We start from the raw sequence: 15425 nt of genomic DNA, 5'->3' as shown, positions 1-15425 counted from the left end.
TGCTGAGTCGGGGCAGAAGTCGGTGATGGGGATGGTCGCGAACATGGCTGTCGTAACGACGAAGACGAAGAGCTCGGAGTCAATACACCCAATGAATTAGGGAGCGCCCCTGACTAGTTGATGGCTCCCTTTTCCAGCATTGGCATCTCCGATTTCCGGTTGTTTTTCCAGAAGTCTATGGCTGCGACAATGTCGTGGCCTTGCTCATCTTCGTATGCGAAGAGGATCTGTTGAGATTATTAGTTAGCAAATGTCCCATCAAAACACGCCCAGAATCACGAAAAATGACTCACTTCGTGCGTACTGCTGTGCAGCATCCTAATGTTCTTATGCGGCACGATGTGCACAGCACCGCTTTCGATATTTCGGATCTCGATAAAGTTGGGCTCGAAAGCCAAGATCCAGGGGTAGCTGAGTGCGAAGGCCTGGGGGGTACCTTCCCAGTCAATACGCCACTCTGGCCGTGCCCGCCAGCCATTGCGGTTGACGAAGAAGGAGAAGTCGGTATAGTTCAGCAAGAACTCGCCGTTAAGACGTTCGATGTGGACAGGCTTGACGCCCTCCTTCCGAGCAACAAAGTCCAGAGACGTGTCCGCTTGGTCAAGCAAGCTCTGAGTCTCAAGAGTCTCGAGCGAGACGACCTCGAAGCCTCGCGAGCAGGCAACACAGAGTTTGCTCTTAAGGAAATGAACGGACGAGGATTCAGTGGGAATGTAGAACTCCTTGAACGCCTTCAGCTCGTCTTGGCCAGCGTTGAACATCTTGCCAAAGCCCTTCTGCTTCTTGCCCTTGCTCATGGCATCGTTGGGTTCGTAGACCTTGATGGTCGTTGAAAGCGCAGTAGACTTCACGCAGCACACTAGGTGCCTACCAAGACAGATACCAGCCTTGAAGAAGGTGCAGTGGCTTTGGATCTTCTTGGGTCGTTTCGAAAGCGCAGGCTCGTTGGGATCCAGGGCTGACATGGAGTACGATACTAATGTCTTGTTGGATAGGACGAGAAGCAGGTTGTACTCTTCCAAAACATCAATCTGTGTCACACTCTGTGCTTCAATAACACGTTTCGGCGTCGCGTCCTTGTTCTTGCGATCAGAGACGTAGATTCCATTATCGGTACCGTAGATCAACTTGCGGCCACCATCTAGTAAGGGTTTGTTAGCATCCTGTCTTTTTTCCCCTGATTGGCATGTTATATACTCACCGAAGGGTGTGGCGGTATTAATATGGTTTGCAGCGCTGAAGAAATCCGCAGACACAATGCCGATATTAAAGAAGTCGGCCCGAGCCCGCAGGCGTTGCTGTGCGTTATCGATGTACTCGAGCCACTTCTTCCTGGCTGCTTGGTTCGATGCATACAGCACTTGTTCGTAGAAGTTCTTGCCCAGATGCCGGAAGGTGATCGGCCATCCTTCTACCTTCTTGTTGTCGGTATTACCTGCACGGAGGGGTATAATACTTGAGGGAGCACGCTTCATCCCTTGCTGAGGAATGACCTCGTCCATCTCACGGATCGAGAGCAGCTCCAGTGGGATGGGCTATAGGGGCCCATGTTAGCATTGCCGAATCCCCCCGATAATGGATTCGAGGTGCAACTTACCCTGCGGTATGCCTTGACTTCTTCGCCCTTCCCAGCCTGCTTAATTCTGACCAGCAAAACAGCATGGTCAAACAGGAATGCCGTGATCTCAGCTTGATCGTTAGGGGACTTCTTGAACTGGGTCTTGAACACCAACTCTCGTCCATCCTCGGTCAATCTTAGATCTACGCGATCAGCTGGGCGGAAGCGCAGCTGGTCGTGGAGGCGGCGCAAGTTGAAGCGGTTCTCGGCCTTGCCAGATTCGGCGTTCACGCGGGTAAGCAAGTCTCGGATCATAACGAGAACCTTGGGGATATCTTCGCGATCAGAGCTGCCTTCCTCTGAATACTTAAGTACGTTGTCAAGCAACAATGGGTATCGTGCCAATCTTGTCGTTGGTTTCGTTAGGTATCCGTTCAGCTCCAGTTTCCTTGACTCCTTTCTCCGCTCAATCTCGTCCACAAACTTCGCAAAGAACGGGTTGTTTGATTTTTCCTGCTCGAATTCGAATTTGCCTTCCATTTGCTTGGAACCGTATAGGATGAAAGGCTCGAATTGCGGGACGAATTCGAGGAAAATGTCTCCCAGATTCTTCACCACCGGGTGTTTCTGCTGCCGTTCAGTCAAGGCCTTACCAAACCGCGAACTGACAGTATGGATCGCAGGGTGGTCGATAATGTTGCCAAAGATGTTGCGCACAACTTGGTCTCTCCGCTGCGCAGGAATCGGCGAGCCTTTCGACCTCAGAGGCAAGATCCAGAAGTCCCGCAGGTACTCTAAGTCCTTAACGAAGTCCCTTTCGGTGTAGCATATCTCGGAAATAACCTCTTGTCGCTTCTGTTCCCGATCGCCAACACTCTCAACAATCTCCTTAGGCACGCTGTTGATCCAGAGCTTCTGCTCGTCCGTCTGATCGACATCGTCATTGTCATTGATGGCGTCGTCCTCCTTCTTCAATCCTGGCTGGATCTTGAGGTTGAGCCTCGATACTTGTTCCAAGCGTCTGGGACAAGCGATCGAGTAACATAGTTGATCCCTCGTACAGGTGGGCGAATAACACTCCGAAAGCAGTACAAACACACCATTGACCAGAGGCTTCTCCTCGGGCTCATCCATCAAGGTTTCCCTGAATTGGTACATCTCCGAGGTCGAATCACGTAGCCTGTGCTCGTAGGTGACATCGTGAAAGTACTTTTGCGCGTCGAGCGATCGACCCAAGAGGAGGGCCAAATTCCTGTCCGTGGTCCTAATAATGTAGGAGAGCACATCGACAGCCTCAGATCCACTGAAAGCATTCTTGTACGCCAGGCCGTTCTTTGTCCGCTCACCAGTGATAATCTTCTGCCTGAAGCACTCGCCGACTTTGGATAGAAGCGCAGGGTAGACCAAAGGCGACCGAATCTTGGCAGTCGGTGGCCTGTCGCCTTCTATAGACCTCCCGGAGATCGAGGGCCGATGGGCCATATCCTTTCGAGGATTGACGCTCATTTCCGATGGGGCAATGGACGGAGCGATGGTGCTTGCCATGGACATTGTCCTATTATGATCCACGGACGGGGCAGTTGACGATGCCATGCTCATAGTCCGCGTTGCTGCACCGGGGGCAGGTGGATATCCGTTAAAGTTCGAGTACCCGTTCATGGATGGGGCCTCGTTCGAAGGCGCGCGGGATCGGTTGGGGATGATGCGGCCGCTCATTGTCTGGTGAGCGTCTCTCTCTTGTGTGTGATACCCGGTCAAAGACATTGACCGATCATCGTGGCGCTCCGGCACGACTCTTCCTTGCGCTGTAGTCCGTGAAGCTGGCGCCGGGCCCGGGGCGCCTCGGAAGCTATTGGCTTGTTGGTTGTACGCAGTGGGAGGCGGCTGGTACATATTTTGCCGCGGCATACTGGCCAGTGACTGGGAGCGATATGGATCATCTCGCATAGCAGGAGAAGAACCCGGTGGGCCTTGATTGAATTTCTGCGGCGGCCCTCGTGGGGGGTAGCCAGGAGTCGGTCCTGGAGCGGCCCGTGGATCGAATCGTGGTTGCCCTCCCTGTTGAGGGGGCCCGGGGTACTGTCTTCGATCTGGCGTTGGCACCGGCCTGCCGTATTGCGTTTGCTGTTGCGGATGCGGTGGGGGATAACCCCCTGAAGGGTTTCTCTGGTTCTGATAATAGCCATTCGCCATGCTCGTATCCATGGTGCGAGTCCGACCAGACGCCGCGGGGTCGTCGTAATAGCCTCGCTGAGGGCGGGGAGGCATTCGTCGCTGTTGCATATCAGGGGGCGGCATTCCTGAGCCCATAGTATGCGTGCGTCCATCCGGTGGCATCATGCGAGGTTGAGGCACGTCACCCGAGGACGAAGTCATAGTCTGTGAACGGCCAGGCGGAGGCGCAGCGCCAAAGATGTTGGAGAAGGCTGCATCTCGCTGCCCATTATTACCTCCAGGGCCATAGCGACGTTGGTCGTAATGGTAGTCAGCCATTGTGTCGTCCTAAGAGATGACGTTCATGTTAGTCTGGACTGCTCAACAGTAGGAGGGGGCCAGCCCCGGATTGTGGTCGCATGTCATATCCGACGGGCATCTTGAGGGGCTCAAAGAGGGATGTGCGATGTGCTGCAGCACTATCGCCATCACGACAAATGTGGTTTGCGTCGGGCAATGTTATGATTGGGAATCGGTGCTTGCGGCAGTTACAAGAATGCACTCACTCGCTGAGAAGCCCAGGCGGCTGCCTGAGCCTAGGACAGAGCCAGGATCTCTCGCAGTTTAGACTTTCCAGTTGAGAAGGAAGCTATCGGGGCCGAAAAGTGGGATGATGAGGGAGAGAGAGAAGGTTGATGGATTCCAACGGTCGAAGACGTTGCGAATTAGAGTGTGTCGTGGGCCAGGTCCGACGCGACAACCTGTTTCGTGGGAATGCGTGGAGGTGGTGGTTGTGTTGTCCTTGGTGCGTCGGGTGGTGGTGGTGCGCGAAAGCGAAGTCGTAGGGAGGTTATGTTGTTGGAAAGCGATATGGATGGATCTCTGGAAGTTCTCGGTCAGTCTCTAGAAACCGAACTGAACTAGGACTGGCCCCAGGTTTTTGCTAATGGAGGTTAAGTACAGTAAGTACTGTACCTAGGCATGTACCTACCCAGCCAACTACCACTTAGCAGCAGTGCCTAATGGACAACTCGAATCAAATGCCCCAGCCAGTCTGCAGCCCGTACCTGCCTGTCTTCAAGTTTAAAGTCCTTGGGCCGAGTCAAGAATCAAGGGGGAAAGGGTTGCTTTGCGGGTAGCGGTGAGAAAAGGCACCTCTCATTTCGTCCTTTTGTTTTAGTTTCTCATACGGCTACCACTGCAGGCTTGCAGGCGATAAGTAGAAAAGGGTTGGGTTGGGTTGGGGGAGCACTCTCAAGCGGTACACATTTGATGGGTTTTGTGTAGCTCTAGCTGGAGGGGGGCAGATTACTTCTGCTCCTCCCTATCCCTCTCTCTCAGGCTCTGTTCTCTTGACCACACTCTGATAATCATGGTCGGCCCAGATGCGTGCGTGCATGGACGGCCCAGAACGGGATTGGATTGGCCTCTCCTTCAATTAATCCCACCACCCACTTTACCACCTAAGCTAGGCCTAGCCTAGCTGAGCTAGGAGGAGGGGGGGAATCCCTATTCTACCATCTGCAATTAGAAGCACCTCCAACACAGCAGTTGGGAACTGCCAGAAACCAATGTCGCGTGCGCCCCCTCGAATCAAGCGACTGCTGGTATCATGGTGATGCATTATTGACATTCCGGGTTTCTAGAAGCCATATTCTCCCTACCCGCTCTGTCATGGAAACCATCTAAGTTTTGCGGATGAAACGATAAAAGAAACCTTCGGCAAGTCAGATGGCAGGTTGGCCAATGTCTTCCCCAATTCCTCACAGAGCCAACTAGCCTCCATGCATGATCCAGAACGGGCGTCCAGTACCTGATAACGAGAACACGAATCTGGCAAGGTGTTGCAGTCCTGTAGCTGTTAAGTAGCTGACGAGAGATCTCTATTGGAAGAAAAGTACGAAGTATATGAACCCGACCTAAGTAAAGTACAAATGATCCCTGACGGAATGATTCTGTACCTGCAACCGCCAGGTACATTAAATACATGCCTCTAAGCCAGGGGTTGGAGAAAATCAAGGTTCACCGTTGGGATCTCAGAAGTCTGTATGCAAGCCGCGATATTCCCTAGCCAATAATGAGTCTGCAAAAGCCCCTTCCGACTAAATTTCTATATTTGCTCCTCGCAGCATTGGACCTTAATGAATTTCTACATAAAAGTCTAATCGGATGCATGTGGGATAGATAATCTGGGTGTTGGTAATGTAGGGCAGGCACCAAGTTCATCGAGCAAGGAGAACAAAAGGACATTATGATTATTATGTACATATAGGGAACCATAATTTTTTCCTCTTTCGAGCAGACAGAGTATTGGACCACGTAGCAGAGATTGCAAGATGCCGTGTTGAGGAAGCAGTTCATCAGGCCATTCACGCACACCGTTATTAATACGTTCTCAGGAGACATTGTAATAGGACCTGGACCCGACTGCAGTATGGAGATAGCGGGAATTGCAGCAGTCGTCATACTACGCCGTACCAAGCACCGCATTCAAGCCCCGAGGCTCCGAAGTAATCATTGGGCCTGGATCCCATCCAAGTTTCAGGTACCTTATCGTGGAGATACTTGCCGATAAAGCCGGCACGTGACTTACGCATTAGCTAAGCCCAGGCCTCCAGGCCTCTCTCCCAAGCACGGGAAGCTTTGGCCAGGCACGCGGATGCGGCAGGAGGAAGCTTGCTGCTGTTTCGATCTAGCCAGGGTTTGGTTTGTCTGTTGTGACGACGACCATCGGCCTAGGTAGCTTCCATCAGCTTCAACCTGTACATCATCCATCCCACGCCCTTCATTCCACGAGCAATCGACAAGATGGACGACCATGTGACTGCTCCGAACTTTGCGCCGTTCTTCGGCATGGTATGTATTGCCTTGGCTCCCTTGCTCGATGCGGCAACGATACAGAAACTAATTACCGCTCAATGCAGGCTGGCATCGCCGCTGCCATGATCTTTGGCAGTATGGACCCCATCCTTCGGCTTGGGCCGCGAATCATCAACTCAGATCGCTAAGACATCTTAACAGGCATCGGCGCAGCATACGGAACCGCGAAATCGGGAATCGGCATTGCAGGTGTCGGAACATTCAGACCCGACCTGATCATGAAGGTGAGCAAAGGCGCTCGCAAGACGCATCAACTCCGGAAAACACCCGAACACAACTAACACGCGCCGTCTTCCCTTCGCATAGTGTCTGATCCCCGTCGTCATGTCTGGTATCATCGCCGTCTACTCTCTCGTCATCTCCGTTCTCATCGCCGAAGATATGAACCCTCCCGGACCGACCCGTTACAGCTTGTTCAACGGGTTCATGCACTTGGCATGCGGTATCTCTGTCGGCATGACTGGTCTTGCAGCTGGTTACTGCATCGGTGTGGTTGGCGACAAGGGCGTGCGCGCTTACATGGAGCAATCGAGGGTGTTCGTCGGCATGGTGCTGATTCTCATTTTCGGAGAAGTCTTGGGTCTCTACGGGTAAGGAAAAACCACCTCACCCCTTTCGCGCAGCGCAGAAGAACCCGACTAATGTTGCCCCCAGTCTTATCGTCGCTCTGATCTTGAACACCAAGGCCAAGGGCTAAATCCGGCACCCGAGACTACCAAACAACGACATCAACAAATCGCACGGGGTACGAAAACTTACAACGAACTTATAGCCCGTCACTGTACGGGCAAAAACTTGTGTTAATAGCAGCATATTTGACGGCGTTTATGGTTGTAGAGAATCAAAGTGCCACGAGAAGGCCTTTGATCGACGGATTGTAGGCAGGCAATGGGGGCGTGTCCGAGTATGTGTGTGTGATAGGCTATCCCTGCTTTAGTGGAATGTAACTTACCTTAGAGCAAGCCCAATCTGGATCTGAGTTCGCTGCACAAAAGATGGTACAGTCAATGTGTGCAATCTATACTACTGTCACGGTGCTGCAACCGGTGCTCTAACCAACCGGCCAACCCGACCCTCAAAAGGACGACGTTGTCAAGTCAGCGTCTTGACAGTCTATTGAGCTTATCACCACCCCTTACAACTACGATGACTTGTGGACTGAGGGAAACCTAGCGACACTGCAACGACGCCGGAGACGAAACTTACACAACTCGTTTTCTAGTGAAAGCATCATACGTGATTCCGCGATCACGACTTTTCTCTCATCATATAACTCTCATCTCAGAAGGATGTCAGCGAGGTCTTTTTTATTTTTGAGGAATTAGTATTTGACTATATAGCCGCTGCTATGTCTCGACCAGTCTCAGGTGAATACATCAATGCTAAGTGACATGAAACCTCGTTGTCCCTTCCATTATTCGTTCCATCATGATAATCCCAGCAGAAAGGGGGGAAAGTCCAATTTAAATGGGAAGGCTGGTGCCAAATGCTTCCAGTCTATAAACACCCGTTCCATGCCTGACCCCTTAACGCCGTGTTCGGGGAGAAAACGCCCGAAGAGTGGTGACAGATATCGTTCTTACAGTCCTTGCCGTGAGCGCCCTCATGCAGCGTGAGAGAGGGAATGGGCAAATGACCCCCGTCCCGACAGAAAACGACAAGTAAAACGCTCGGAAATCCGTTCCGTCAAACACAAGGACATACCCACCACCTAGGTACTTCTCCGGGAAGCCGGTGTGGTAGGTTAGTCAGTCGGTAACCTAAATCGTGGCCACCATCAAGGTTGCCGGCCAACGATTCCTGGCCCTCCCTCGGGGCCGCCTCGCTTTGACCTTTTTAGAAGCGGCCGAATCTCCGGCCGCCCGTCGCCCTCCTTCGCTGTCGGTTCTCGAAGTCTTTCCAGCCTGAAGACCGTTGGTCCATATCGGAGAGGTTGGCTGTGGAACGCGAGTCAGTAAAGCATTCTTTGGTGGTGGTACTTGGAGTCAAAGAGTAGAAGACAGGGGGGCACGGACGAACTCCTAAACAACAACAACACCGCTCGCTCTAAAGGAGGAGAGCAACAAAGAGAAGGAGAAGGCATTGCGGGTGCTCGACTTACCGAGGAACCAGTCCCACCGCCGATCCTCGCGAATCAGAATCTCATCGCCGTTCTCGCGCGCGAGCCTCGCCCGGCGCGCCCGCGCCGCGGCCTCCTCGCCCACCAGGTGCGGGTCCTCGAGCGGCCGGAGCCGGGCCGCGGCGCGCTGCTCCTCCTCCTCGTTCATGCGGGCCATGGTGTCCCGCACCGTGCGGACCGCCTCGGCGTTGCTGCTGCTGCTATTACTATTACTGCCGCTGCCGCTGCCGCCGGTGGAGGTGGACGCGACGCGCCGGTTCGCCACGGCCTGGTAGTGCCGGGCGGTCGGGTTGCTGTGTAGGCTGCTCCACGGGTTCGTGCCGATGCGCAGGTACTGGCTCAGGGTCGGGTCCTGGCCCCGGCGGAACGGGGAGGGCACGCGCGGCAGGCCGATCGTCCGCTGCTGCTGCTGTCCCGTTTCCGAGGAGGCGTTGTTGGAGTTGTTGTCGCGGCCGCGGCCCCGCTCGTTGGCCGGGGCCGAGGGGGCCGTGGCGCTGTACGGCGGTGCCGTTCTGGGCGAGTAGGCGGGGACCGTCTCGGCGGGCGGAAGGGTCGAGTAGGATGGTGCATCCGAGACTAATAGGGGGCGTATGTTAGCAGATCTCACGCGGATAGCTTGTGGTGCGTGCCTGGGTAAGCATGGGGAGAGATGACGGGAGGGGGCAACCAACGGTAAGACGGCGCAGCTGAACGGATCGAAGCCGTTTCGAAGTCATCAGCACCCAGTCGGTCCATGGAACCTGGAGCATATTGTACCTCGGCCATATTTGTGGTTTTGAGGCGGTCTTGGGTTGATCCTTGTTTGTGTGGGTAAGGTGGCGGTTGTTGTCGCGTGAGCTGATATAAGTGTGTATAGTTGCTGGGGGGTCGTAAAAGGATAGAACCAAGGAATAGATCTCTCAAGGAGCTGGGAGATTTGATAAGAACAACTCGCACACCAACTCTAGTGAAGGGGCCGTATCATGAATCATCCAGAATAGCTTCGGCTAATGGTGACAAGACGGCAGTGGTCCGAGAGGTTGCCAATATATGAGTAAATGAATGGATGAATGCACGACTGGCGGTTGCTGCGAAACCCCCACTCCGGCTCGAGAAGGCACAGTATCTGGAGGTATATAGGATAGGGTTCAAGGGTCACACACAGACAGACAGAGACAGTCCTGGAGGTTGTCACGCACTTGGAATATGCAGCTTGAACACTTCCGAGACTAGACGAACTTTGAAGCGAATGCAGTGGTCTTCCAGATGGCAGGTGTACACGTGAGGTTGGCAAGAACGAATGCAGTAGACGGGCGGCGGGAAACAAACCTATATAAGAGGTAAATAGAGAGATAGGCGGCGTACCAAGATATCGATGATGAGCCACCCTCGGGCTAGCTATACACACATGTAATGGCCCCAAGAAATGTCCAAGGAATGCCAACTCAGCCCGCTGCTGCTGGGTCTGCCCAAACGGATGACTGACGGAAGGCTCGAAACACGGGCGGGTCGTATCTATCGCTGGGATGCAGGTCCTCTCGCTCCCTCTGTTTCTTTTTCTTCTGAAGGCCTGCCTGCCTCCTCTCCGTCGGTCCCTCCCTCCCTCCACTTGGACCGACGCTTACAGGGCGATTCTTGGCACGGCGTACCACAAACTACCACTGGTTCGGACCCAGAATATTATGTAGGTATGGATAAACAACCGAAACGGCCATGGGGGTAGCGAGGTATGGATGGTCAATACCCCAAATGCCCAGCAGCATGGGGAAAGGGTACGAAACGAGCAGGTTGCCTTACTCGCTTGACTCTGCGTGAGCGGGCGTGCATGGGAAATTCCCCTAGCTTGCATACGAGCCTACTGCAATACCCGCCTAAGCGCATATCATTGATGTATGTCGCAGGCGCAGGCCCATGTACCCCAAGCTAGCAACTAGAGGCAGATGGTGATCCATCTGCTAGGCGCCTACTGCCTACCTACATGCAGGTAGTCTCACCATCTGCCATCCATCCCACCGAGCAACCTGTTCATGGCGAGACCACCCTATATTCTTATAGCTGAATGACACCCCAACCGAATGCAGCAGGTGGCTGGCCCAACCCACCATTAGAACTCAGAAGCTCACACTCAGAATGCATCTTCCCGGGCCAAATGCATCTCCATCTCACATGTGTTGGCGGGGTTGCTGTCTGTGGCTGGGTTGAACCACACCGACCTAACACGCACAAGTGCGAGTTGAATATGTATGCATCTATCGAAGCGTTCGTGTTACTCGTCTAACGGCGGTGGGCGGCACGGCGGGGTAAATGGGTAGCGACGACGCCAACCGAACCAACTACACGGGGCAGGTAGCTATTCAATGTACATGATGGCATCGGTAACTTTGCTACCTCTCCTACACAACTGCTGCACAGATAATCCATGACAATAATGCGGAGCAAAATAAAAGGCCCACCGAGCTATCTCTTCGAGCCGAAGGTCCGTATATCCCGATCTCCCCTACTACTGCACATCTACCAGCTACTTCAGGTACGACATACAGTAGGCGACGGGCCGGCCACGAAGCCAGTCGGGTCTAAGAGTGACGCGTTTTCTGCATACTAGGCCCGCTCCCAAAACCTGCAAGAAGAATCAGAAGAAGAAAAAATGTTCCAAGCTGTACCACTTCTTTTTTGGAGCGAGCAAAACCAGTTCATCAGAGGAATCGGCCTGCTGTGGGACTTCAAATAAGAGCCAGTTGATGATATCAGACACCACCAGGCCCAAGTGGTTTGTGGGCCAGCCCATCGTTAGCTTCATGTCCGATCGTCAAACGGTTAAGTCGGGGGAATATAGTCGTTCGTCGTATGCAGCAACCATCAACTACCGGTAGAGTTCACGATGCTCGAGGGGAATATGCACAGGTATTGACCTGCCCGGCTGGTTTAAACTTTGGGCAGACTCGAGTTACTTGCCTTTCTTTTGCCCAATCACAGATAATTAATTACATCTTTTGCTGTCATACGGCCATCATATCTTTCGACTCCTTTGCCGCCTCGTCCTTATGCCATGTGTTCGAGACCCGGCCATCTGTGCAACCCAGCAGAATACGTGCATAATGCCAGTTGCTCACCTGCATCCTCCAAGTCGTTCGTGAGAGGCCACAAATCTTGCAATCTTCCACCCCCATTTAATTGCCGCGTGTAAGCCAGGACGGTGATTGGGTACATCTATACCTTTCCCCCTGCGCAAGCCCGCCACGGGTTCGACCGGTGGCAGGTTTCTTGTTACGGGCTGAGGAGCCTCCAATGACCTGTAGCCACAAAAAACCAATCGCTCAACTCTTCCGCATCTCCGACCTTTGTTTATTTCGGAGCCCAACATCAAAGATGCCGTCAACCCGTCTGGGATTGCATCATATATATCATCCATAAGAAAATTGCGAGAAAAAAAAAAAAAAAAAAAAAAGACAGCAAAAACGAAAGAGCCTGTTTCCAATGTATTCGATCGACTTGTTGCTTGCTTACCGCTCTTATGACCCTCGCCCTTTCGGCACCGTCGGGATTTCTTTTGGGTGGCACCGGCCAACAATTTGGTAGAACCAACAACATGATCATCCTCAGATATGACCTGACAGGCAGCACAGGACTCTTGCCTAGCTGACGTCCCGACTTGGAAATCTACCCCTATCGCTGCATATGTATCTAGCCCGCAGCATGCTCGTATCAACATACTTGGCCTCGTAGGGAGCGCGGTACTCCACCAGGCTGCTGAAATGGGCTCTTGGCAGTCTCCAAAGGGGGTCATCTGTCTCTATTTGGTGGCTGCCAGCTCTAAGACATCTTCTTCACAAGCGCTGAGTCGTCTGACCCAGCCTCTCACACGATAGGTAACCATGTAGAAGTGGCGTCTTCTCATATCTTGGCAGTGATGGAGGTCTTTAGGTACTCTCTTGCAAAGAACCCCCAGGTCCAATTACACGATAACAGTCTTCAATACAAACTATCCCTATCAATACTTTATATAGCTGATATTCCATGATGGCGTTCTTTCCCCGTGCGTATCAGCAACAAACCTAACAAATTGCACCCAATAACTCCAAAAGAATCCCGTCATAGATAAGACCATATATATCATCCCAATTCATGCAATGCCATGCCCAAAAGTCCAAAGTGTGTACAGCCCGCGTTCGTTTCCCTCGTTCCTCCAGAGCATGCAAGTCTGCACCATGGACGATCCCAAAGCCAAGTAGAGAGCTCGTCCCAATCATGTAAACATCAACCATATCAGCGTCCGCCGTGAAAGTCAGGTAGCCTCCCGTATATCCTACCACAGCCGGCGCTGGTAGTACACCGGCCCCTCGCCCTGCGACAGGTCGCGGATATCCTGCTTGATCCGCCGCCGGCGCTCCGCCCTGCTCAGGGGCTTCTCGGGCCCCTCGACCTCCGCCTTCTTCCGCAGCATCTCCTCGGCCTCCTTCCGCCGCCTCGCCTCCTCGGCCTGCTTCAGGATCTGCTGCTCCTGCAGCCGCCTCAGCGCCACATCCTCCGGCGTCGAGGGCCGGACCTCGAGCCAGCGGCTGCTCTGCAGCTTCTGGGGCATCCGCGGCGCCCGGATGGCGTCCGGGTCGACGACGGCCTGGACCTCGCCCGTGCCGTCTTCCCCCGTGATTATGTTGCCGTTGTCATCGACCTCGACGACGGTGCCGTCGGGCAGCTCCGTCGTCGACCGCTTGAAGCGGTCGGGCTGCTCGAGGTGGATCTTGGGGCTCGGCCGGGGCTCGGGCCGGATGGCTTTCCGCAGGTCGTTGAGGGTGCGCTGCTGGATCGCGTAGCCGCTGAGGAACAGGGCCGTGGTGAAGAGGAGGACTGCAGAGAGAAGAGAATTGGTAAGCAGCTTGCTGGTTGTAGGTCTACCCTCGTCTAGAATATGGAAGTTTATTTGTTCTCCTCAACACAATCTTGGAGCACGGCGTGCGTGCGCAGGTGTGAGTGGGTGGGTGTCTTAAATTGACATATTGAAGTGTTCATGAGAACGGGCATCGGGAGACGGAATGGAGACGGGGTTTGAGTCGTTCGTCACTTACCAATTCCGGACGAGAGGGCGATGGAGACTTGCGACGAGGTCAACAACATTGTCTCAGTTCCCAAGAATATGAGGATGAGCATGCAGATAGTAATATTTTATGTACAAATAGGGCTCAGTATATGGTAGAATGGCAATGATATGTTGAAGCTCTTCACGAACTGATTCTGTCTTGCATCAAAAGCGATCTGAGCGGTAGAATCCGACGTGCAGCAGCATCATCATCAATTATTTCCTTGTTTGGCCCGTTGACGGGGCAACTTGGTGGGAGGAGGGGCGTCGGCTCACTGCCCCGACAGAGCTGAAAAGCCCCCACAATTGGCCGCTCGGCACTTGGAATGTTAGGTTGACAAAACCATCAGCTCTGAAGTCGCAGTCGCATTACTGCACTCGAAAAGCAAGTATTTCCAATCAGGTGATGAGAAACGGATCGCGCTTTTAAATCGGCCGAATTGCTGATTATCAAAGGAAAACTTCAAGGCACATTGAAAAGCAGCAATATCGTAGTTATCTCTTGCGAGTGGTATCAGAATAAATAGAGCAAACAAAAAAACGCCACCAACTGCCACACGCATCACATTAATGGGATTTCAAAGCCCCAAGCAAAGGTGTTCCCAGCCCATGAGCTCATTTCTTGCCCGTCAGATGCCACTCGAAGATCTTCTTAAAGACCTCCTTGCCATTTCCCTCCATCGTCTCTCCGTGGCAAGGGATGATGGTCGTGAAGTCCCACTGATCAATGCGCTGGATGGATGCATTCCAGGACGGGCGGTTCTTCGCGCTGAAGACGTACCACATGAACCGCTTCATGCCCTTGGCCTCACCGGCCGTGCTCTGGAAGCCGCCAAACAGCTTGTTGGCAAAGCCATTCGAGTTCTTGGCCCCCTCGGGCACTTTCGAGTACTGTTCGATGGCGGGCAGGTTGAATAGCAGGTCGGCCTCGATAAGGACGCGGTCGGGTTTGTAGAAGAAGATGATCTCCTTGTTGGGGTGCGACTCCATGTACTCAACCTCGAAGTCCCGGGCAAAATCTTCATCGATCTGGTTGAACTGCTTGTCCGCAGGCGTGTACACGTAGTCGAACTTCTCGTTGCCGATCTTCTCGTCGCTGCCGGCGGCCTTGGCGCGCTTCTCCGGCAGACCCTCCATCCCGATGATCTTGGCCTCTGGGTATTCCTTAGCCCATTCGGTGATAAAGATGTGGTGCTCGAAGTCCGGCGCAATGATGTACCCAACGGTTCCGCCCATCTGTGCCAGCTTCGCCTTCACGTCCGGGGTCAGTGCGACGGGCGAGAAGACGGCCAAGCGGCCGGAAGTGAGGCGCACTGCGTGTGGCGCGTGTGTCAGCTTCGAGACTCGCATGCATTAGGGCGCGCAGGTGTTTCTTTTTCTTGGCCCTTACCTATGGTTGCACGACCTCCAACATCGATCATGCCGAACCGTGCAAATGGCACTGACAAGGTGACCACATTCGGGGTGATGTCGCGAATGACCATCACCTGCGAAGGGTCGGAGGGGATGAGCTTGGACGACATTTTTGCGCCGTTCTGTTGGTACAGGTAGTATGCGCCCGAAGAAGATAGCAAGAGCACTCCGGTGAACGTCTGGAAACTGTTGAAGCTCGTCACAAAGCGGGCTGCTTTGTCCTCGGTCGAATAGTTCCTTTGCGAACT

General features: G+C 53.5%; 5 protein-coding genes across 5 annotated transcripts; 1 reads left to right on the top strand and 4 right to left on the bottom strand.

The window, feature by feature from the left end:
* Nucleotides 1-113: 113 nt before the first annotated feature.
* PG985_010687 (uncharacterized protein) lies at nucleotides 114-4051 on the bottom strand (the record flags this gene model as incomplete). Its single annotated transcript, XM_066830455.1, has 4 exons — nucleotides 114-227; nucleotides 294-1141; nucleotides 1202-1535; nucleotides 1598-4051. 4 exons carry the CDS (start codon nucleotides 4049-4051, stop codon nucleotides 114-116), a joined length of 3750 nt encoding a protein of 1249 aa, XP_066681137.1.
* A 2469-nt stretch (nucleotides 4052-6520) lies between these two features.
* Nucleotides 6521-7289, top strand: PG985_010686 (uncharacterized protein; the record flags this gene model as incomplete). The annotated part of the gene is made up of 5 exons (XM_066830454.1): nucleotides 6521-6568; nucleotides 6637-6667; nucleotides 6734-6816; nucleotides 6899-7182; nucleotides 7247-7289. The coding sequence occupies 5 exons, from the start codon at nucleotides 6521-6523 to the stop codon at nucleotides 7287-7289; spliced, it is 489 nt and encodes a 162-aa protein (XP_066681136.1).
* A 1139-nt stretch (nucleotides 7290-8428) lies between these two features.
* On the bottom strand, nucleotides 8429-9476 carry PG985_010685 (uncharacterized protein; the record flags this gene model as incomplete). Its single annotated transcript, XM_066830453.1, has 3 exons — nucleotides 8429-8529; nucleotides 8694-9287; nucleotides 9383-9476. 3 exons carry the CDS (start codon nucleotides 9474-9476, stop codon nucleotides 8429-8431), a joined length of 789 nt encoding a protein of 262 aa, XP_066681135.1.
* Nucleotides 9477-12993: 3517 nt separating this feature from the next.
* PG985_010684 (uncharacterized protein) lies at nucleotides 12994-13802 on the bottom strand (the record flags this gene model as incomplete). The annotated part of the gene is made up of 2 exons (XM_066830452.1): nucleotides 12994-13535; nucleotides 13754-13802. The coding sequence occupies 2 exons, from the start codon at nucleotides 13800-13802 to the stop codon at nucleotides 12994-12996; spliced, it is 591 nt and encodes a 196-aa protein (XP_066681134.1).
* Nucleotides 13803-14379: 577 nt separating this feature from the next.
* PG985_010683 (uncharacterized protein) lies at nucleotides 14380-15386 on the bottom strand (the record flags this gene model as incomplete). The annotated part of the gene is made up of 2 exons (XM_066830451.1): nucleotides 14380-15077; nucleotides 15155-15386. Coding segments are annotated over 2 exons (930 nt in total), but the record flags the coding sequence as incomplete, so codon positions are not given.
* Nucleotides 15387-15425: the final 39 nt, after the last annotated feature.

The sequence above is a fragment of the Apiospora marii genome (assembly GCF_038362585.1).
Source record: "Apiospora marii strain CBS 49790 chromosome Unknown utg000007l_segment0_segment0, whole genome shotgun sequence".
NCBI classification, from domain to species: Eukaryota; Fungi; Ascomycota; class Sordariomycetes; order Amphisphaeriales; family Apiosporaceae; genus Apiospora; species Apiospora marii.
The sequence above is the reverse complement of the archived record's forward strand: the minus strand, read 5'-3'. Positions and strand labels throughout refer to the sequence as shown.